At 50.2% G+C, this 20,619-nt stretch overlaps 5 protein-coding genes across 5 annotated transcripts; 2 read left to right on the plus strand and 3 right to left on the minus strand.

The window, feature by feature from the left end:
* The first annotated feature begins 2,113 nt into the window (after nt 1-2,113).
* BJY04DRAFT_177365 (uncharacterized protein) lies at nt 2,114-3,472 on the plus strand. The gene has a single exon (XM_073709597.1). The coding sequence runs from the start codon at nt 2,344-2,346 to the stop codon at nt 2,815-2,817; it is 474 nt and encodes a 157-aa protein (XP_073576937.1). The 5' UTR covers nt 2,114-2,343; the 3' UTR covers nt 2,818-3,472.
* A 1,062-nt stretch (nt 3,473-4,534) lies between these two features.
* On the plus strand, nt 4,535-6,417 carry BJY04DRAFT_48123 (homeobox KN domain-containing protein). Its single transcript, XM_073720472.1, has 3 exons — nt 4,535-5,216; nt 5,304-5,981; nt 6,034-6,417. The coding sequence occupies exons 1-3, from the start codon at nt 5,121-5,123 to the stop codon at nt 6,181-6,183; spliced, it is 924 nt and encodes a 307-aa protein (XP_073576938.1). The 5' UTR covers nt 4,535-5,120; the 3' UTR covers nt 6,184-6,417.
* Nucleotides 6,418-11,499: 5,082 nt separating this feature from the next.
* On the minus strand, nt 11,500-14,199 carry BJY04DRAFT_48111 (FAD binding domain protein). The gene is made up of 3 exons (XM_073720471.1): nt 13,631-14,199; nt 11,657-13,578; nt 11,500-11,606 (listed from the first exon to the last, which is right to left on the minus strand). Exons 1-3 carry the CDS (start codon nt 13,632-13,634, stop codon nt 11,595-11,597), a joined length of 1,938 nt encoding a protein of 645 aa, XP_073576939.1. The 5' UTR covers nt 13,635-14,199; the 3' UTR covers nt 11,500-11,594.
* Nucleotides 14,200-17,470: 3,271 nt separating this feature from the next.
* On the minus strand, nt 17,471-19,412 carry BJY04DRAFT_227282 (putative GABA permease; the record flags this gene model as incomplete). Its single annotated transcript, XM_073718595.1, has 7 exons — nt 17,471-17,952; nt 18,007-18,332; nt 18,380-18,781; nt 18,829-18,911; nt 18,956-19,069; nt 19,122-19,192; nt 19,242-19,412. The coding sequence occupies 7 exons, from the start codon at nt 19,410-19,412 to the stop codon at nt 17,485-17,487; spliced, it is 1,635 nt and encodes a 544-aa protein (XP_073576940.1). The 3' UTR covers nt 17,471-17,484.
* BJY04DRAFT_177404 (uncharacterized protein) lies at nt 18,954-20,522 on the minus strand. The gene is made up of 3 exons (XM_073709598.1): nt 19,489-20,522; nt 19,242-19,428; nt 18,954-19,192 (listed from the first exon to the last, which is right to left on the minus strand). The coding sequence occupies exon 1, from the start codon at nt 19,894-19,896 to the stop codon at nt 19,522-19,524; it is 375 nt and encodes a 124-aa protein (XP_073576941.1). The 5' UTR covers nt 19,897-20,522; the 3' UTR covers nt 18,954-19,192; nt 19,242-19,428; nt 19,489-19,521.
* Nucleotides 20,523-20,619: the final 97 nt, after the last annotated feature.

Here is a 20,619-nt window from a genome sequence, read left to right on the forward strand (position 1 = left end):
TCCGTCCTGGTGGTGGGTGGTTGGAGCTAGGAATGCAATGCAATAGACCTTCACACTATTGGAAAGCCAATCTGCTTTAGGTAAGTGGACATCTTTTTCTCACGAAATGACTAGGGTAAACTTTCGGAGAATTCCAGTCTATCATTCAGATGCACTCGTGGTTGAAGGGTTTGAGCCATGATGTCAGAGACTCGCAGCATAGGTAATAGGTAACTATGGCTAGGGGTAGGTACCTACTTTGCGGCTACGGCGACGGAATACCCAAGGAAGTGCGGTGGAAAGTGTCCTATGATAGAAAACAATCATTGATGACAGCAACTATGAGCAGTTCAATTGCATTTTCGATCCCATATTATTATTCTCATCGGGAATCGGGTCGGGCTTTGCATTACGGGATGCCCGGCAAACCCAGGGACCAGGAAACGATGGCGGGAGGTGACAGCAGCGGCTGACAGGCTCGCAATATGGCAGCGGCAAGGAATATGACAAATTCACAGCTGTAGCGCCCTGCATCCTGAGTCAGAGAGCATTTCTCGCAAGCTGCAGCAGTTCGCAGTGGTTCGCCCAAAGGGGTAGTCGAGGGCTGGCTTTACGACCAAATCAGCCGAGATCTACACAGTCGGAGCCAATGCGAGGAACCTTGTCGAAGGGCATAATTCACTTGACCAGATAAATTAGCCAACTCGGACGAACTCCTAGGACAAGGTTTGCTTGGGCCGCCCACAGGATCCCAGCCCGGTCTAATTCGCTGTGGGCTTCGGCTTCGATCGCCGCTTTATCCCTGCACTCTGCAAGATCTGGAGGATCTGGATCTGAGAAGGTCAATCATCACCTGGATGAGTAGGCAAGATCGATCAAGAACAAAGACCAAAGTCCGAACGAAGAGGGGAACGTAAACGGCTCAGAGTCAGAGTAGGCCACGGATGGGCCAGATGATGAAGGATGTGTCGGGGGATTTCCGCACACCCCTGTCGCGACGGTGTCTGTCAGTGTCAGCGTCGGCCTGTCAAAGAAAAGTGACAGGAGTGACAGGACGTCATCCCCCAGGTGGCTTGGGACTGTTACAGTGGTGAAGTTGTTGTGGATGCCCCTGTCTGGGATTTCTGGAGTTAACGGAGAGGCCATCCGAGGAGCTCGCGCCTGTGATTGTGACTCTCTGGCGCTGCAGAGTGGAGTTGCTCGCGCTAAATGCCAATCCTGCCACATCGTCATGGTGGATTGTCGACAGCAATACGCCGATACGGAGGCGCCTCGCCACTTCTGCTGCGAGCTGAGAATGAGATCGATGGTGATGGCCTTTCGCATTGGCTACCATTGTCAAGGGTGGTTCTTCCCCAGCGTGCCAGTTCTCTGGAGCGCTGAGTCTGGATGTCGAAAATATAAGACTGCCACGGGCAAATCAGTGGCAGTGGATCGAGGGCCACGAGGATTTCTTTGAGTTTAGTGCACGCGAGGAGGCGATGGATGCTCTGAATGCCGAAGAAGACGAATAATTCGACGAGGTGGTGCCAACAAAGTTTGATCCTTCTGCCTGCCATCCCGTCACTAACACGCGGAGCTCCATCCTGGAGGTGTTTTGAATTTCAATTTTGACACGAGGATTCAACAGCCACACTTATCATGCTCTCCGGAGTCATGGAGTCAACTGTCTAGAGTACAATTGGATGCAACGTTTCGGTCGGAGAGATCCCGGGCAGTAGTCCCATGGTCATCATCCCAAATGATTTCCCAAGTAGCCGGGTCCAGTTGAGAGGCTATGGGAGCCTATAATGATGGGCCATGATGGGCTCCCGCGCTCGATCGTCCCACAGTGGAGCATGTCATCGCCCCGGCGATCGAGTCATGAATCTCATTCTCATTCACTCAAAATGGCAGCCACTGCGATGCTCGGGCTGAAGCCTGAAGGAGATGTTGAGGTTGCAGCCACCATCTCAGATGCGATCAATCCATAAGTACCGAGTAGTAGATGGCGTTTGTAACTTCGACACCGCTAGGCCCGGCAGGCTGCAGCGAGTTAGCAACAGCATCCTGTCGAGAGAGCGGGGGTGACGGTCATGCTCGCAGCTCGTGGCACTTTTTTTTTTTATCTTTTTTTTTTTCAGCATCAGGAGATGGAGCTTAAAGTTTAAGTAGAGGGGTTAATCAGGCCTAACCCAGCTAAGACAGTACAGTCAACAGTCAAGACTCAACAGTAGCGTTTCCGAATCCCGTCCGACGGCCGTTTCCTCGTGGAACACCAGGCTTCAGCAGCGCGCGGTGCCCAGGACCGTGCAATTCTTCATCTTACCAATAATAAGAGCACCCAATGAACCACTACTACTGAAGCCACAGCTGAGATGTCATATGCACGGGACAATGGAACTCTTCCGGAGGCGCTCTTCTGCTCCGGTCCTAATTATTGGCGGTTTGGCTCAAGGCACTCAAAACTCCAAAGCCTCATGGATCATCCATGGGCTAGAATACCCCACACCGTACCCACGGAGTACTACAGCCGTATTTACTTTGATCCTCTATTTCTCCGATCTTGAATCTTGGCCAGACAGGAGTCCCCGGTTGCAGCCTCCGGAGTCCCAAATGACGTGGATCCTTGCCAGGTGTATGTGCAGTGTGCAGTTGGCATGCATTGGAATGGAGGTTGAAAGGCTGAGCTTTGCAGATTGTTATTATGATTACTCTTATTATTGCCTCCTTGATTTCTTCATCTCCTGGTTGAAGTCCCAGATCGATGGCAATGACTCGATCGCGGTTCCATCGCAGTCCTTGCAGCGGGAACGACGCGGGTCTGCGCCATTACCGTGGTCCTCGCTTGAAGTCTGAATGATGGAGTCTCCTTGACCCGCCCCTTCATTGAAGTTTGAACTCTCCAGGTGAGGCTAAGCATGTACGTCTTGCCAGCCTAGCATTGACAATTGTGAGATGTCCTTCATCTGACATTTGACACGACGAGCACGGTGGAGGCGTGGATCCCGAAGAGCGACGATCTGCCTCTCCCCTCGCAGCTTTGATTTGTGCAGCAGCAGCCCTTAGATGCTTGGACCCTTTTGTTTCTCTTGCAATTAATTGTTGCTTGTGTTTTCTCTGCTCTTATTCGCCTGGGAACTACAACCCGGAATCCAAATACTTCCCTCCTACCTTAGTGCCCCTTCGGCCCTCCCAGCATGATCCCGGCCCTTGAATAAGTGACAGCCTCGACGTGTTATTGTAAAGTAGTGTGACCGCGTCTCGATGCCCAACACTGGCGACGCATCGTCGTCGTCGTTGTTGTTGTTGTTGCCGTCGTCCTTCATCTCCATGACACGCAGGGGGAGGCCTGGCTAACTCCACCCTCGGGAGATTCGCACAAATTAATCAGAGGCAGCTATTCATAGCAGAGGGGCAGCGAAGATGATTCGGCAAAGTAATAACGGGGCTAGACTCCATCTGAGTGGCAAAGTTTTGGATAAACAATCCGTATGGGGAATGTCGCATCAGCCTTTAGTCTCCCGATGAATCAGAGCTGACTACTGTTAGTACTGTAGCAGTAAGTTAATGGACGATGGCAGTTCACGAGGGAACGAGGGAACCCCAGGAGGTTGGTGTTCTTGACTAAGATTAGCATCGGATGTTGGAACAAGTAAACTTCCAGAACGGAGGTTGGCTGGCAGGGCGAGTTTCAGCTGTGTTTTGTCTGGGGGCGAATCTAGGCAGGCAGCGTTCAATTTCTGTGGAGACTGGAGTATAGTATAGACTATACAGTCCGTCCGTCCTACATACTGCATTACTGCTACCCTTGAAAAAAAAGAAAAGAGTAACGGTCACAAGGGGTTCTTCACAGCAAGAAAAGTCCGAGCTGAAGCCACCGGTATTGCTGCAGGAAACCCAAAAAGGGATGTGAAAAGGTAACAAGGCGCAGGATGTAGCAGCCCATGGTTTCCTTTTCGTCAGCACCTTGCTGTGTACTGTCCTGGTATACAGAGTGGAGGGACAGACTCCCGACACAGTGTTGGGCCAGGTGTTTTGCATGAAAACAGTTCATCTTCAGATGCGGGACATTATTGCTGTTGTTGTTGGTGAGTACAGTAGTATGTAGATAGATGGATAGCTTGGCGCCTGTCAATAATTATCCATCATAACCTTCAGGCTTCAGGCCAAACCGAATCAAAGATTATTATTCAATTTCAGGCTCCCCTCACCCATGCTTTCCGTAGTTAAAGAATTCCCCTCACCCAGAGTTGCTAACTGGCAAGGCTCCACCAGCCAATTCCACTCACTCACTTGTTCCCAGGATCGTCGCTCATCCTCTCGGATCTCCCCCCCTGTTCTTTCTGTTCAGTATTAGTATGATTATTGTTGACCGGTCTCTGGCTTAGCGTTCCAGACATTGTGAGGCTAATTTCAAATCCCAACTTCCTATTTCGATTATTTATTCCCTTCAATTTCACCCTGGGTTATGCAAGCCTCCCTGCGGTCTGCTGTGTAAGTCTTTATTTCTGTCTACTACAGTACTGTCTACACACACAGAGAGAGAAAGAGAGAGAGCATGTGGATACCGAAGTAGTCAAGACTGGGGAAGATACTTCCTCTGGGTGAAATTGAATATTATTCGATCCTTGATATCATAGGACCCTACGAATGGAGACACACTGCCAGCGATGGAGTATGAAACTCCTTTCCTTGCATAACCTTGGTTGACTTCAGCTGTTTTCCCCATCGTCATCGTCGTTCCTAAGCCCAGGTACTTTTATTTTAACTCTGGTATAATCCGATTTCATTTGATCTTGATCTTTCTTCTTCTTCTTCTTCTTCTTCTTCTGACCTCCCCCTTCCTTCCTTCCTGCCTTTACCTTACACCCTCTTAACCATTTATCCGCCTTTAAATCTACTCCTCTCCCACGCCACTACCTACCTACCATCCTCTTCCTCCTCATCCATCCTCAACACCTCGCTCCTTCGCCTATCGACTGTTTCCCTGGTGGTACAACAACGCTTTAATTTTGTACAAAGCCGCGGGACGGCTTCTGCTGTGCAATTCCGGTCAACCTTATTACAACACAACACAAGATAACACAACACATCTCGCCCTCGGTCTATACTCCACGAGTCCGGTGGTCAATTGATAACGCTCCCCGTGCCTGTTGTCTATGTCACAGTACCGTGACCGGAGTCAGGGTTCTAAGAAAATGGCCATCTCATACGCAAACCCAGCTGATAACCAGGCCCTGCCATCATTCCGTGAGGTGAGAAAATCAACCTACTAGCGCTGACCCTCAGCCCCCAGGGAACTGGCGGGGGCCAAAAAGAAGTAAATATATTGACTGCCACAGCTGCTCCCACCGCACCTGCATGAGGAGATCGAGTCCACATCATATTATACCTCCCGCCAGTCGCGCGAGCGGCCAACATCATCACATGATGTAGCATCCAACTTCCGCCCCCCATACGCCTCCTCCTCCAAGGCGCCTTACGAAAGTAGCCGTGATTACTCGGGGGCCAGGAGCGACATCCATTCCAGAGATCATGCCCACGTTCCCGCAGCCACCAATGCGACGTCGCGGTACACTTCGCGCCCGAGTCCCATGCTTCCTCCAATCCGCGATCTGCAGTCGTATCCCGAGCGTGGGATGGGCTACCCAGAGCCCAGGGGTCTGTCACGACCGGAGATCGCCGGAAGGCCATATCCGCCCAGCATGCCGGGTCTGAGCGACAGGAGCCCCGAGGCTTACAGGGGTGTGCCACCGGGTCAATTGGGGTATCCTTACCCGCCGATGGCTTATCAGAGTGATCCTGAGCATGCCTCCCAGGCGCTTTCGCACCCGCCGCAGTCGAATTTTGGGATCTTGGGCGACCCTATCGACTCGAAGAACAAGCGCAGACGGGGAAATTTGCCGAAGCCGGTCACCGACATCCTCAGGGCCTGGTTTCATGAACACTTAGACCATCCTTATCCTAGCGAAGAGGACAAGCAGATGTTTATGACTCGGACAGGTCTTACAATCAGTCAGGTACATTCTTTTAGTATTTTTTGAGGGTTTGAGCTCTGTTAACGCCTTCTAGATCAGCAATTGGTTCATCAACGCAAGACGGCGCCAACTCCCTGCCCTACGAAATCAAATGCGAACTGGGGAAATGGACCCCCAGCGACAGTCGCCCCTCAGCGACCTCGAGCACTCACCATCCGAGACATCTCCCCACCAAAGACGCTGATCCTCCATGAAGAAGGAGTTTTAGAACGGCCACATCCACCACTAGACAACACCGCGAGGTACAATTACATTACGAATTTTCTTTCGACTTCATCTGGGTCCCGACATCCTTGATACCCTTGTTTCAAATTGAATCCCTGTTTCCGCTTTGCATGGACAGATGGAATGGGTACCTTACGTTTCAGCGCATACCGCGAAGACTTGACTTTTTACTCTACTAATAATCTCGATGCATCTCTGGGGTTTGGTGTTATGTTCATTGATTATCGGCATTTCCATGTACAATACAAGTATGATTATGTGACCATGTCATAGACTTTCTCTCGTTTTCGACCCGACATGGAATCCAAAGATGGAAGTTTCCTTCTCCCAGCTCTGATCCGATCTTGAACCTAAGTAGATAAGATAGACTCAAAGACCAGACGGCAATGGCAAATCACATCACATCAGAGTGAACGGGCTGACTAGCTAACCACGAACCGGTTCCTGTTCAGATCTAAAAATTGAGACTTGCCATGGCATGATGACACCCCGACCCGGGGTTCTCCTCATGCGGAGTAAATAGTCCATCGGCGACCATGGGCACAAATTGCGGTGAACCTTGGGAGATACAGAAGAGTATCCATGAAAGCAAGGCACGGAGCGACGGAGGCAAAACGCCATCTCCGCGAAAAGAAAAAGAAAAAGGAAGGGAGTGAAAAAAGAAGGGCGGAAGGACCGAGGTTCTCCGCGCAACGATCAATTATTTTTTAAGTTCGGAGCTGTCACTTTGAAAAAGGAAAATTGGCTCGTTTTTGAGAGCAGACTCGGGCTGGAGAGGTGGTGGTGGTCCCAACAGTGTGGTTCAGCCGGACTGGATGGAGCCTGACAAAGTGACAGTGACAGTGACAGCGACAGTGACAGCTAACTTAATTAACACACAGCCACTGAAAGTCTGTCTGAAAGGCAAACGGAAAGCCCGATTCTGATCAGTGCGCACCTCGTGGCCGGGGACTGGCGAATTATTCCAAATCGCGTTATTTTGAAGATGGACAGTTTCTTTATTCTCGCTCTTTCAAGTTTCTCCCCATGTTTGTGGTGGAGATCTGACTAGTTAGGTGGTTGGTTAGTAACTATACGTTAGTCCCAGATGCCATCGACGATCATCGGATCGACAGGACCGAGAGCGATCAGTTGAGATCGCTGCTGCTCTTAGGTATTTTGCATCAGGCTCGCTTTCTTTGTTCGGCGGACACCGCGGAGTAGTCTCTTACGGTCTTACCTGATCGGTTAATCCAAGACGGCGTTTACGTGTCCGTGCCTGCCATTCAGGCTGGCATGCCGACGAACAATGGGCTCGACTCGAGTCAGGACAGCAGAGCTCTGAGCTGCTTAGCATGCCAATCTGCGTCTTTTCCAGGGAAAAGGAAACTCTATTTCCCGTCACCCGTTGCTCCGTGCGTTTTCATTCTCCCCTCAACCCCCAAAGGGTTATTCATTATTGAGGTGAAAGTGAGAGTGAAAGGATTTGAGATGATAATGAGAGGGACCTCACCTCAGTTCGCAACGATGGCCTTATGCGGTTAGATTCGTGCTACGTGAGATGTCGAGTATTCGAGTAATCGAGTATTGCGAGTAAGTACGGAGTAAGTAGTTACCTACTGGACTGCACCACGCAACGATGGATGGTGGTCCACAGGATCAATACGCTCTGCATTACTCCGCGGCTGGTCCGCAGTCCGCAGTCAGCGTCACAATCGTGGGAGCGCTTGACTCGGTGAAGTGGGCTCGGTCACAGTGCACCGATCGTGGGCCTGAACGTGCGCCAGGAAGCAGGGATACCGATGGATCCCTATCCCGCCAATCTGTCAACGAGAGTTCTCTGCAGAGGCTGGATTTGACTTTCCTGTGGCTGTTTGCGGTGTGCTGATGACGCCTTGGTTTGTCCTCATGTGAGGGCGAAGGGAAAGTGCAACGCTGTGACGCTGGGGGTGGGAGGTGGGAGGTGGGAGGTGGTTGGAGTCAGGTACAACTGCTGATCGGTCGGCTTTCAACTTTGGCTTGACATCTTTGACAGAATCCGGGAGAAGGTTCAAGGGATGTTGATTGGAGGGTTGGTAGTCGGCTTCTGCCACGGCCACGTATGACTGAGAGGTGTCATATCGCTAGTACAAACGCTTACCCTTGTGACGAGTCTCATGCACTCTACCTCGATCACAGAATCACAATAATGCCTACCCACCAGCTACCCCAGATACCCGACCAGGCAAACCCCAAAACAACTCTAATAAGCCACCACCAGCAGGCAGCCAAATACCAAACCCATCCCTAGCATCCCAGAGCGCTTCAGAGCCTGGAAATATCACCCGGCCTGCAGCTGCCGATGCACGCCCGTAAGGCTGCTGATCTGCCTAGCTAGGCTATACTGGGCTTGATATAGGCAGGTCAGGCATGCGCCTATGCAGCTATGCACCCCACCTGCAATGCACCTGCGGATGATCTTCCTTTGTTTGATTGTCATGTCTGGGATTGGTGGGGTGTTCGCTGTCAGGGGTGTCAGTGCCCATGTCAGTTGGCCGTTATCTGTTTATTTTGACGGTGAAGGTGATCTACAATGACCGTAGTAGGACAGCGTGCGCTATGGGCATCTAGTTCTCTCTTCTTCGAGGTATATGTCTGGCCGTCGAGTTGAAAAAGCGGTATCATATGCCGGCTGAGACCCTGTTTGGTCATTGGAGGTGACTCTGGATATAATATCCGGTCGCTGGGTCTGGACACCACACCAGGTATGCTCGCTCCCCGTCTGAAAACAGCCAGCCCCTTCATCGCTCCAGAGTGCGAGTTGAGCCCATGCTGGTCATAGCTGACCGCTAGTCTGGCCAGAGGCAGAATCATGAGCTCTAGTATTGGCTCCTTCACTGATGACGGCTCTCAAGGTGACCGGCCCGCTATCATTTTCTGTCAGCCGGTCAGCTCAAGTTTGAATCAGATTTGCTGTCATCGTGAGAACGTCTGGCGTGCCGAAGATATGGAAAGGCTGGAGAAGGCATCGTTGAAAGAGATTAAAGACACCATATCCATCCACCGATGGCCGCTATGAGCTTGATTTGCGTGCTGGTGCATGGCTCCAATGCTCTCCTCATCATCCAGTAAGTCTGCCACCAGATTTTCTGAAGAGATGCTGAGTGGGGGACGAGCAAGGTTCATGAATGCGACTACCTGGTCACCAAGACATTTGGTTGCACCTGCCCAATGTCCTAAATCTCGCTTGTATAGATCTCTGCCGCTCATTTCGACCGCTGTGGTGGTGGGCGAAACACTGCACCGGTTGCTGTGTATGGCGAAACAAGAAGACCTATCTATATAAGAGCCTTACTCAAGTCAATATCCCTGAGTCCGGATTGTCGCCCGTTCAGTATGTCGGTGAGAGTGTCGAAAACTGCTACAGGATGTACCTATCCTTTCGGTCGCTCCTGCACTTTCAGACGGATCCTGTCAGTCACTTCGTACGCTCTCCTCGCTCAAACTGACTTTGCTGCATATATTTTCAATAGCTTTATCCAGGCAGCTTATCACATCGCCTTCTTTCCTCAGTACTAGCTTACGACACGGATCTTGTTCTTGACCAGCCTGAGCGGGGAGTGCGAGTTTGAAGACTATTTTTATAGGGATGGCTACTCAAGAATCAACTTCATGACAAGCTTTGTGAACCACGAAGTAAGCCTTAAATGTTGGATGACGAGGACACCGTTGCTGCCATGACGAACTACAACGTGGTAACTTTCTCATTAGCCCAGGAGAAGCTTCAAGATTTATGACAATTTCACCCACTTCCTCGAAAGAGCTGAAAAAATACTTCACGAGAGCAGAGGCCGCCGCCCTCCATGTGTGATCAACCATCTCGCACCTCTTTGCTGGAACCTGAACAAGAGTTACCTCCTTGAGATGCAAGCGGCCGGCTTCAAGATTGCTAGAACCGAGATCATCAAGCGGGAACGGACCGTGTGTGTGACTGAGCTGCAGAATCGGCTTCGGCGCTTCCAAGCTTTCGGTCCTGTTGTTGTGAAGCTCGCTTGTTCGGCTCCGCCGGGCAACACCCACCTTATCCTCCAGATCGCATCATTGTCGATCGTTGACTACCTTTACCTAGGGCAATACTGGCGTGGCGTATTCTCACGGGCGCCGCTGGTAGTCCAATAGTACGAGCATGCTCTGGCCTTTGGCAAATATTCATTCAACTTCAACGGATCCAAGCTCACACACATCACGCGGAGGAAGCCGGGGCCAGGGGAGTTTCGATGCCAATATGAGCTTGGGGGCGAGATGGCCTATGTACCCGTTGAACTCATTGGTGGACAGACGATGATGGAACCATGTTCAATCTACAAAACAATGGCAAGTCGATTTGACACGGATCTGACAGAAATGAAGGAATATTTACGCATTGGTGCCCTCATCACTGATGCTCGACCCTTTGTTCTGGCCGGCATTAACGCTATCGAACCCAATTTCCGTGAGGGGTGTGTGGCTTTGGGGAGATGCGCGAGTTTTTGTTGGAGGCAGGGCGATTTGAAAGTACTGCATCTCAAGTCGCTTGATTAGCAAGCCTGCACCTTGACGATTGGTTTCTGAGATAGGTGCTGCTCTGCTTGCTCGGTTCTATCGTACTCTTTATACCCGATTTCCTGATGCCTCTCTATCATTGTAAATTAGTCGTTCTCCGGAATAACTCAATATTTGTCCTCCATTCATCTGCGTTATCTCATCCTGTCATTAAAGCCAATCGCCAGTGTTGGGGGTATCAATACGTCAGGTTAGATGGTGTCGACCTAGAGAGTGAATGGTTCTTTGTGGCTCACATTGTTAGATTCTTGAATTCCGGTGGGAATCATTAATCACAGTGTTTGCGTAGTGGGTATGCATGGGTAGGCTGGGAGGTGGCGTGGTGTGGGGTGCACGTTGTAACTGATATATATAACGGACCAGCTCTGAGCATGTCACCTAGGATGCAAGACAGGGATCCTAGCCTACGCTGGGGAAGATGGCGCTCGAACCCGGACTATGGCCCTCGACACTTGGAGGAAGAAAAATAGGGACGAAGCATCTATTAGAAGCTGAAAGAGAATTTTAGGAGCCACTGCATTCCGGGATACGGCGGCGCTTTTGCATCGAATGTGATAAGTAGTACGACAAGAAGAAACCCGAACAACCCATGCACGCCTATATAACATACTCAAAGGCATGAGAGCGATGCCTTCTAAAACAACAGCAAGGAGCCCGAAAATATCCAGACCTGGCGGAAGAAAACGCTAACTAGCTAAGAAATTAACTCCTTTTCCGACGCTGACGCTCGGACGAAAATAGAGTAAATCGGTATATATCTCCGATATACCCGAGTTCGAGACCACAAACACTCTATCTTACATATATAGTCTACCATGTTTCCTGCGCCTTGTCAGCTTCTAGTTTTCGTGCGGGCTGTGGCCAAGACTTACTGCAATGTACTGCCCCGCTTCCTTCTTGTTTGCCCAGAACAACTCAGCTTCTTCTCTGTTGAGGTTGCCCTTTGCCATCGCGACGTCTGTCAACGCTTCTTCAACACCTTCACCCATACCCTTGCCGCTTCCGCAGACAAACACACGCCCGTCAAGTGAGTTGATAACGAACCAGACTAGATCTGCCTGGTTGCGGACCTCCTCCTGCACATACTTGCTCTCGCCGCGCCGGCTTTGCACGACCTTGCGAACTTGATCTTCTTCAACACCCCACTCGCCGCGGTAGAGCTCATCGAGGAGTGAGTCGCGGACGCCCTGTAGAACCCAGACCTTATTCGCACAGTTCGCGGACTGAAGCCGTCGTTGCACGAAGCCACGGAACGGAGCAATACCGACACCAGCGCCGATAAGAAGCATCGGCCCGTCGGAGGCGAATCGCTTAGCAAGTGGGTTGGCCATTAGACCTCGGAACATGGGGACATGAAGACCCAGGTTACCAGGTTCAAGACCTTGATCCTGAGCCTGGATTACCTGCCGTGCGAGACGCTCCATGTACCCTGAGCCCACGCCTGTACGGTTCCCTCCCTTCCAATCGTCAGACTCTGCAACTGTCACGGCAATTTCAACGAGACGACGGTACTGATCGCCCTTCTGCTTGCGGGAGATGAGCGGGTCTTGTGAGAGGGAATAGAAGCGTGGCATGAGTTGATTGAGGACGGATAGGAGGTGGTCGAGGGGCGGGTGGGAAGACGGAAAGGCATGAAGTAGCTGGGAAAGAGAAATGTGTGAGCTGGTACGGAGGTCGCAGAAGGCGCCTTGACCTTGCGCTGATGACAAGAAGGTGAGAATCTTCTTCTCGTTCGGGTCGCTTGCATATTCAGCGAGCAATCTGAACAGGCCCTTCGTCGGAGCGTAGCTCTGAATGTCTGAGCACCAGTTCAAGAGCTCCCGTCGGGTTGTGATCAATTCTCGAGCTTCCTCCTTACCCCAAATCGTTGGCCACCTGCCGGTAGTCGTGCGGACAGTGATCTTCTTATCGCGAATCGACTTGGGAATACCGAGTTGGTTGAAAATATCGTCAACCTCTTCTTCTTTGTTCATAGGGCAAACGCCAATTGCGCCGCCGACAACAAAGTCAACGTTTCCACTCTCGGCAGGATAATCGGTCACATCGATGTCAAAGTGGTATGTCCTCTTCTCAGCGCCCGGCCGTGTGAGCTCTCGCGCATGATAGATAGGCGCGCGATACACGTTATACGGTGGATGCGGCTTGACGAATGGAGGTGGGTGATCCTCAGGGCCGAACTGCATGTCCACAGCGGACGCAGGAACTGCCGAGAACGATACTGTCTTCACAGGTAGGGGAGCGATATTTGTGAGCTCACTATCAAGTGTGAGGATGTCGACATTCAGCTTCAAACTTTGATAGGCCTCGTTGTCTGGTGGAGTGACGGGGTTGATCACGGAAACAGGCCCAGAGACCCGGTTCAATGGCTGAAGACGACAGCATCCACCACCACAGCACATGGCTTGCAGCTTCTGTGTTCCCCCCGTTCCGACATTCTCCAAAATCCGCCTCATATCATCTGGACCTTGCGAGATCAGAACGGTAGAGGCCCGACGCTGGCGTCCGGATTCATTCTCTGCTGATTTCGGCGCAAGCTCTTCGTCTGAGGTTTCTGTAGGCGGCGTCGATGGCGACTCCGAATCCGTATTCTCTGCTTCTTGTGACGACAGCGAAGCGGCTCCAAAGCTCATATTTGTGACTGATAACGAGCGGTCTCGTGGTTCTTCTGGAACAGGGTTGTCTGGGTGGGATGTCGATGAAATGGGGATATTCCCTGACTCTGCATGATGGGTATATGTGGGCCGTGAGGCCGCGGCCTTCGGCGATAATGGTGTCTGAGGAACAACGGCGTGAACTATAGAGGTTAGAATTCATGACCCAATGGATGTTATGGAGATGTTACTTACCCATTGCGAGTCTAAACCGACGAGCAAACACCTTGGATTCTTGTGGAATATGCCAAAGAGTGGGTGGAAAGAGAACTCTGCGGAGAGAGGGTGGGACCGCGGAGTAACTTGATAAACAATCGGATGAACGAGAAAAGGGGTCAACAGGCTATATTCCGGGCATGTGCACACCGCAAGATGCCGTCAAGATAGGTAGGGCAAAGGTAAATAGGAGACAGGAATCAAGGGTGAAACGTTGAGTCGATAATAATAGTGGATGAGGTGGGATGAGGAGGACTCTTCGGCTGGGGCAAACCGCCGAACCGGTGTACCGGGACAGGTTCCGCAGCGCTAGGAAAGCAGGCGTGACGATTGAGACCTTCTAGCCTCGAAATTGAAGTGGTCTCCTTTTTGAACCTAATTTAGGAGCTGAGACGGGTTTTGTTTGCAAGTGGACTGGATTTCCCCAACAATTGCGTCCTGCAGGTCTGGAGTCGAAGCGTGGGAAAGAAGACGAAAAAAGGATCAGATAACGGGAAAAGTTGAGTTGACTTGACTTGCCACCCGTTTTCACGTCACTAGCTCGTCTGCCGCGACCTGCACTCCCCGCGACCGGATGCGATCGTTGTCTTGTTCAGGAATCGTAGAAGTTCTACGAACCCTGGATTCGCCGACCTGAAATTTAAAGACAGTAATTTCTTTTTCTTTCTCGGGCGCTATCTTTCAGGGCTACGTACTACGGTACTACTAGTTAGCCGTTTGATGCCTCCGTGGAGATGATGGCGGCTTTCTCCGATCCCTTTTAAACATCGCGCAGGGCAACTTTCCACTTCTCTTGCCGGAGGATCTCGCCTTTCATCCTTTCAAGGAGCGGAAACGGGAGTTTGCGGTCATACGAGAATCCAGGAGAAACACAGAGCCCCTGTCGTCAAGTGGCCTGATCAATGAATCATGATAGGTGACTGCTGTGTCCAGCGGCAGCCGATCTAATCAGATCCGGCTGCAGTCTAGCGCCTCGGTTAATGTTATGGTGGTCTTCACCCGAGGTCATGGTACAAACTAAAATCCCGTTCATGCTAATTCATTTATTTTGATTGCTCGATCGACGCCGGAGATGTTTCTTTTCAACTAGACCCCAGAGGTTGGGCATTTACCCTCAAAGAGCTATGTACGCTTTCGGCAAAAGGAATATGCCACCGTTCACGTGATCGGCAGGTGGTGTCACAATCTGATAAATTCTGTGCCTCTGCTGAGTGGTGACGGACTCCTTTGCCACAAGAGGTTGGATTTCTCTCATTTTTCCTTTGATGTACACCCTTGATATTAAGTAATCTACAGGTCTAATACAACAAGTCCCTAGATGATGGATATCAATAATGATCATTCATCAATGTCCCCATCGCAGCCCGGAGCAAGGAGCCGTCCGAGTGGGGCTTCCGATGTCGGCCGCCGCGCCGTCACCGTATCAGATCATCTGATATGACTCCTGTAGGGCAGCTCGACCAGCCGTCATCTTGATGATATATCCATTACTGTATCTTGGAAAGAGAAGGACCGTAAAGTACGGCCTATCTGCGTGACGCGAAAAGGCTGAACAATCACGAACTCAGCGCATCGCCTATTCGCTGTCGGCTAAAGGAAACGGAGCATGGAGTGCGAGTGCACCGCCAGCCTTCCCCACATGAGGGGTCAGTACCAGATATTGAGCTCTCTGATTATTATTCTCCAAGGTCGCATTTGCGAGTCATATCACTGGTTTGGTTGATATGTGTCCTCGATATCGAGTGAGTGCGTCGTGTGAGAGGTCATATTCTTGCCAATATGTATCTTTTGTTAAAGCTATGACTTTAAGAAGTCGATTGTTTGCGTATATTCTTATCAGATCTTACTACGATCGTCTTCAGCCCTTCAGGTTGTAATGGCGTGAGATGGCCACTCCATTGTCCATCCATAGTTTCGGCGAGCTCCGAGAAGACCGAATTCACCGAGCCCTGTTGAAATTTGAACACGCTTTTTTTTGACTAGGTTTTACGAGAGCTTTAGGACTTAGGAGTAATGCTTGCAGTGTCCATTAGCTTATTCTCTTTAGAAAATTTGAAGCACCTAGTTTAATGTTTAAGAAAAACAAGCACATACGACCACAGGGTGAGGAAAACAGGGCTTCCCGTCCGCTCAGCCGTACTTAAGCCTCACGCCGGTTGGTTAGTAGTATGGTGGGTGACCACATGCGAATCCCAACTGTTGTATGTTTTCGTTTTTGTTTCTCTTCTTTTTTTGTGGTGACCACAGACAGTGCTGCAAAATATTCATATATACCTTGGTAAACAACCCAGTACATTAACTTAAGTGCATCTCAATTTTCAACTTCCTCCCCGCGTCTTGCTTTTTGTCATTATTTCTACAAGTCCCCAGAAAGAGAGCAGAATGGGAGACATTCGTCAGTAGTCGAGTTTTGAATGCAGCCATTCGAGTTCCCGCCATCCTGCATGTGTGTGTGTGCTTCAGCCGTACTCGATGAGAGTACAGACTACAGAGGTATCATGAGCTGATCAGAGGCAAGGGTGGCCACAGCTCTGCCCCGCTAGCTCTGGTCTTTAGAGTAAACCCGGTCTGAACTGAGAGGTAATGTCGCTGCTGATCGAGTCGTATACTTACATAGGTAGGACAAGGCCGGGTCTGACGATTGGAGGTCTCCAACACTGAGCAAGGCTCAAGCAGGGTTCACGAGAATGTCTTGACTATCTTAGCCACAAACAAAAGCAGAACCAGCATCGGATCGGAGGACGAGGAACCATTCCCCTGGCAAACAATTCACTTTGAAAATCCAACCGGCTGACTGCAACAGCTGGAACTAACCGGAACCAACTATCCAGACAGATCGCCATGGAACTGCCAGGATATCCCTACACGGACCACATCGACAAGAATGGTCGTTCAGGTTTAAAAAGGGGTCTCTCTACCCTCAATCCAATTGTCATTCCCGGGTCACCAGCCGTCCAACCCACCAGCAAAATGAAGCTCCTTCCCGTCTCCGTTATCTCCATCCTGCTCGCTTCCCCCATCACACATGCCCTGACGTTTGAAGCAACGTGCACTCAGCTCCAGGGCCTCGATGATGCCTTCAGTGCTCTAGCAGAGCGCCAGCCCGACTTTGCGGAGGTCTCCCAGCCGGAGCGGGACCTCCTCAGGACGGAGATTCAGCAACAGTGCGGTGAGAATCTAAGTCGTCGTGTGAGTCTATATCCCTATCCTTGTCATGAAGTATAAGGGCTAATACTTTTCAAAATCTGCTCCCTAACAGCAAGTTAGTCAAGTCCCTCCCCGGCGATTGCCTTGAGGTAAATTGTATACTAACCCCATTCGATGGGCAGTTGCTCTCTGGTGTCTTGGGCTTAGTCGGCGATATACTTAATCTCCTTTTGTGATGGATTAAGCTCTTGTCGGCTGATTGAGGAAAACGATGTGTATGTCTGCTCATGTCTGTGATAGCTGCTGTGCTGACTTGATGTCCCCGCTCGTAGTTACGCAACTCTGATGTGTGCACGCGATATATGGTACGATGATGACAATGAAGGTCTGGGTACAGGTTTTGCCCACTGGGTTTCCCTATACTGGCTTGCGAATGCACAGACACTATTTAATGATGTTCTAGTACAATATGAGAGATGAGTGATTCCAAATGATATTGCGTCTTCAACATGAACTTTTTGAGTACTTCACCAGCTCAAATACGATGAAGTAGATGATTGTAGTACGGAGTGATTGAACTAGAATTGAAAGCCACTGCAATTTTGCGACTATATACTCTTGAGCTGGTGCCCCGCCCCCCGAACAATGTACAGCATAAACTGAGTCCAGAGCCCTATAAGTAAACTCTAAGCTAAGAACCTAGCACCGCTCGCCAAAGGAACTTCATCCCTCCTAACAAGCGCCACAGGCGCAACAAAATGATGTCTTCCAAGCAGCACATAATAGAGCGACGCCAGTGTAATCAGCCCCACATACATCACAACGCTCCAGTTCATAGACTGCTCAGTCACCGTTGAAGTGAGCGGGAAGAATGCAAACACGAACACTGGGAGCAGAAATGCCATAGAGGCGATGTTGATAGCCATGCCAAAACGACCAAGGGACCAGCGTCGATAGGGTAGAGGCTCTTTGCGGAAGCGCTTTAGGAGTATGCAGCCGATCGAGAGAATGTAAGCAGACATTAGAGAGGTAATGGTGAGAGATACAACAGCGGTTAGGGCTTCATATGAGCCAATGTTGATGAGGGACAATAGAATTGTGACGAAGAGGGAGACTAAAACAGAGTTCAGAGGAATGTTCCAGCCTGGGGTGACCTAGACTTCTGGTTAGATTGCTTTCGGCGGACAAAAGAGCGTCTGCGTACCTACATAAGCAAAGAATGACGAGAACGGCAGCCCCTTGTCTCGTGCAAAAGACCACAGCTGGCGAGATGCTGTGGCTACCTCAGTAATGGTACTCGCGGTCAATGTTACAATCAAGATTGCCGTCATGACGTTCGTAGCGGCATAGCTTTGGGTTGTGTTGTAGAATATTTGGATAAAAGGAAACCCAGTGGGGGTGTTCAGGATGTTATCGACATCTCCAAGAGTAAAGCAGATGGTGATGATCATAATAAATCCCAGAACTGCATTCACTGCCACTGCCGACATCATAGCCTTGGGTAGAGTACGCGAGGCATCTTTGATTTCCTCGCCTTTCACCATGTTAGGGACCGACTAGACAAGCAGGATTGTCACTCACACATATGGACCGAACAGTCGTAGCCAATCATAGAAGTAATCGTGGTTGAGAAGCCCACCAAAGTCGCCGTGCCGTCACTATTCCATCCGCCGCCGTTGTTGAACTGAGTGAAGACAGATTTCGGATTATTTCGAGGAGCAAGCACCCACAGAGGGATGATAATAGCAAACAGCCCGACAACGTGAATGATAAGAATCAAGGCCTCTACCATGGGAAGATTCTTCGCCAAGAACGTGTTGAATAGAATAGAGAACGTTGTAATGGCAATTACAAGGAGCGTGCCGTGCCATCGTTCAAATTTATAGCCAGGGTCGTTGAGCACAATTAGGCCTTGGATTATTGTGCCGGCAAGCATAGCAATGGTGACAATGGCACACTGCCAACCGATTGCAGTAAGCCATCCTTTTTATGTTAGTTATTGAGTTTAATGAGACTATTCGTTCTCTTACCTGTGATGTAGCTCAAGAATTTCTGGCAACGGCGAGGAGCAAATTCAGAAACCCAATGGTACTGCCCCCCTGACGTTGGTGACCTAGACAGTTTAGAGACACCAAGTAGGAAAAGTAGGAGACGCACATGGAAGCTATCTCAGATATACTGGCAAAGACAAAGGAGAACCCAACAGTGACAATTATAAAGCCCCATATCAGCCCAGCAGTGCCTCCGTCAGTCAAGACACCACTCAGAAGACTACAGGCAATCAGTCAAGCTTATACCACATGGTAATGCGATTGATGCATACGTCAAGATAACTTCCCACGTGCAGATAAGCGTACAGGCGAAACCAAGAATCGAGATAAATCGAAAGTTCCTCTTGTATGGGGTTAATGTTGAGAACAAAGAAATGTCTCAAGTAACTCACTCGAAGGACCTGCACTCGGCCCATTGCATTCATATCATATTGATCGACGACTGTACCCATGTACTTGGGGGCCACAGCCCCTTTTGGTGCAAACTCAGCATACGCTGCGTAGTCGATGTTGATATCACCAGCATTCCTCAGGCTGGTATGGCGCCTTTCCTTCGAGTTCATGGTGGACAGGTGCGATCTGTTCACCGAGACAGTTAGCCGGCGCATATGGACATAATAAATGAACTGGATAACTCACTAGAAGAGGCCCAAGCGGATCGCTGATCAAACCTTAACAACTCAAAGTCGTGAGACGATCGATTGGCAAGAAATACTGACACTCGATAGCCCAGGTACTCTCAAAGACTCGAACTGAATGAGAAGAAGCAAGGAGGTGAGACCATGTGGGAAAATAGGCTTCGAGAAGAGAACGATTCAAGCACCCTTGCTGAGCCAAGTCGTCGACTCCTCGTTGTGTATCGTGCATACAATAGTGACGATTATTGCCGAAGCTGATATTTAGGTTCCTTGCTTGCTTTTTCCTGCCTACTCTCACAGCAGCCAAGTAACAGAAACTCCATAAACTTTGAAACAGCAGTCTGCAATGCCTTTCCTTCTTCCCGCGGATCATCCCACTCTTCAAGAATCTGGGAAGACCAAATGGCATTCCTCAGCCCGAATGAGTAGGTGGGACGAGATAGCATCTCGCATTGCTGACTGCATTGTCACTTGTGGCCCCCCCACGCTGGCAAGCTGCAACTCGAATCGAAGCCCGTTTTTTGTTTTCAGCAGCACATGCTGTGTGACCGTCAGAGCTGTTCCAATGAATCAGATGTGACGCTTGGGTTTCCGCGCAGAAAACAAGCGAGTTTCAATTTCGTGTCCTTATATCACGAGGCGATGAAAATTTCTTTGTGAGTTTGACACCCAATAATGGGTGTTCGGAGCGAAGGCATGCAGGCACCTGTTTGGGCTTGCTCCTGGTCTCGCTCACAAAGAGATGGTACTTGCTCCTGGCAGGCTTGATCGTGCTGATGGTGCCAAGCACTCGAGAAACGTGTCTTAGTCTCCTCACATGGCGGATGCAGGAGTTTTCTCGGGATTCCGGGAGGATGGTTAAAGAGGCAGTAGTTTAGCTGATCAGCCGAGATAGCCTCTAGATTCGCATGCCAAAGCTAGCGAACTTGCTTTTTCCTTGCCTCCCTCGTTCTGAATCTCGAGTGCTCTAACCTAGTCGATCCCGGTAGTAGCTGGTGACGAGGCGCAAACGCGAATCTGTAGCTGAGGCACGGGTCTTGGGTGGTCATGCCTGACGCTTATCAGAATAAATATGCAGAAAACAAACAGCTCTGACCGATTGAACTTATTTTCTCATTGCAATGCCCTTATG

The sequence above is a fragment of the Aspergillus karnatakaensis genome, assembly GCF_047715665.1.
Source record: "Aspergillus karnatakaensis strain CBS 102800 unplaced genomic scaffold BJY04scaffold_2, whole genome shotgun sequence".
Classification (NCBI taxonomy): Eukaryota; Fungi; Ascomycota; class Eurotiomycetes; order Eurotiales; family Aspergillaceae; genus Aspergillus; species Aspergillus karnatakaensis.

What these genes read in the sequence shown, in the direction of transcription:
- BJY04DRAFT_177365 (XM_073709597.1), top strand. Translation starts at nt 2,344, where the DNA reads ATGCACGGGACAATGGAACTCTTCCGGAGGCGCTCTTCTGCTCCGGTC.
- BJY04DRAFT_48123 (XM_073720472.1), top strand. Translation starts at nt 5,121, where the DNA reads ATGTCACAGTACCGTGACCGGAGTCAGGGTTCTAAGAAAATGGCCATC. An exon ending in CCCTGCCATCATTCCGTGAG is followed by an intron (nt 5,217 to 5,303) that starts GTGAGAAAATCA and finishes TGACTGCCACAG; the next exon opens with CTGCTCCCACCGCACCTGCA. An exon ending in CAGGTCTTACAATCAGTCAG is followed by an intron (nt 5,982 to 6,033) that starts GTACATTCTTTT and finishes AACGCCTTCTAG; the next exon opens with ATCAGCAATTGGTTCATCAA.
- BJY04DRAFT_177404 (XM_073709598.1), bottom strand. Translation starts at nt 19,896, where the DNA reads ATGCCATTTGGTCTTCCCAGATTCTTGAAGAGTGGGATGATCCGCGGG.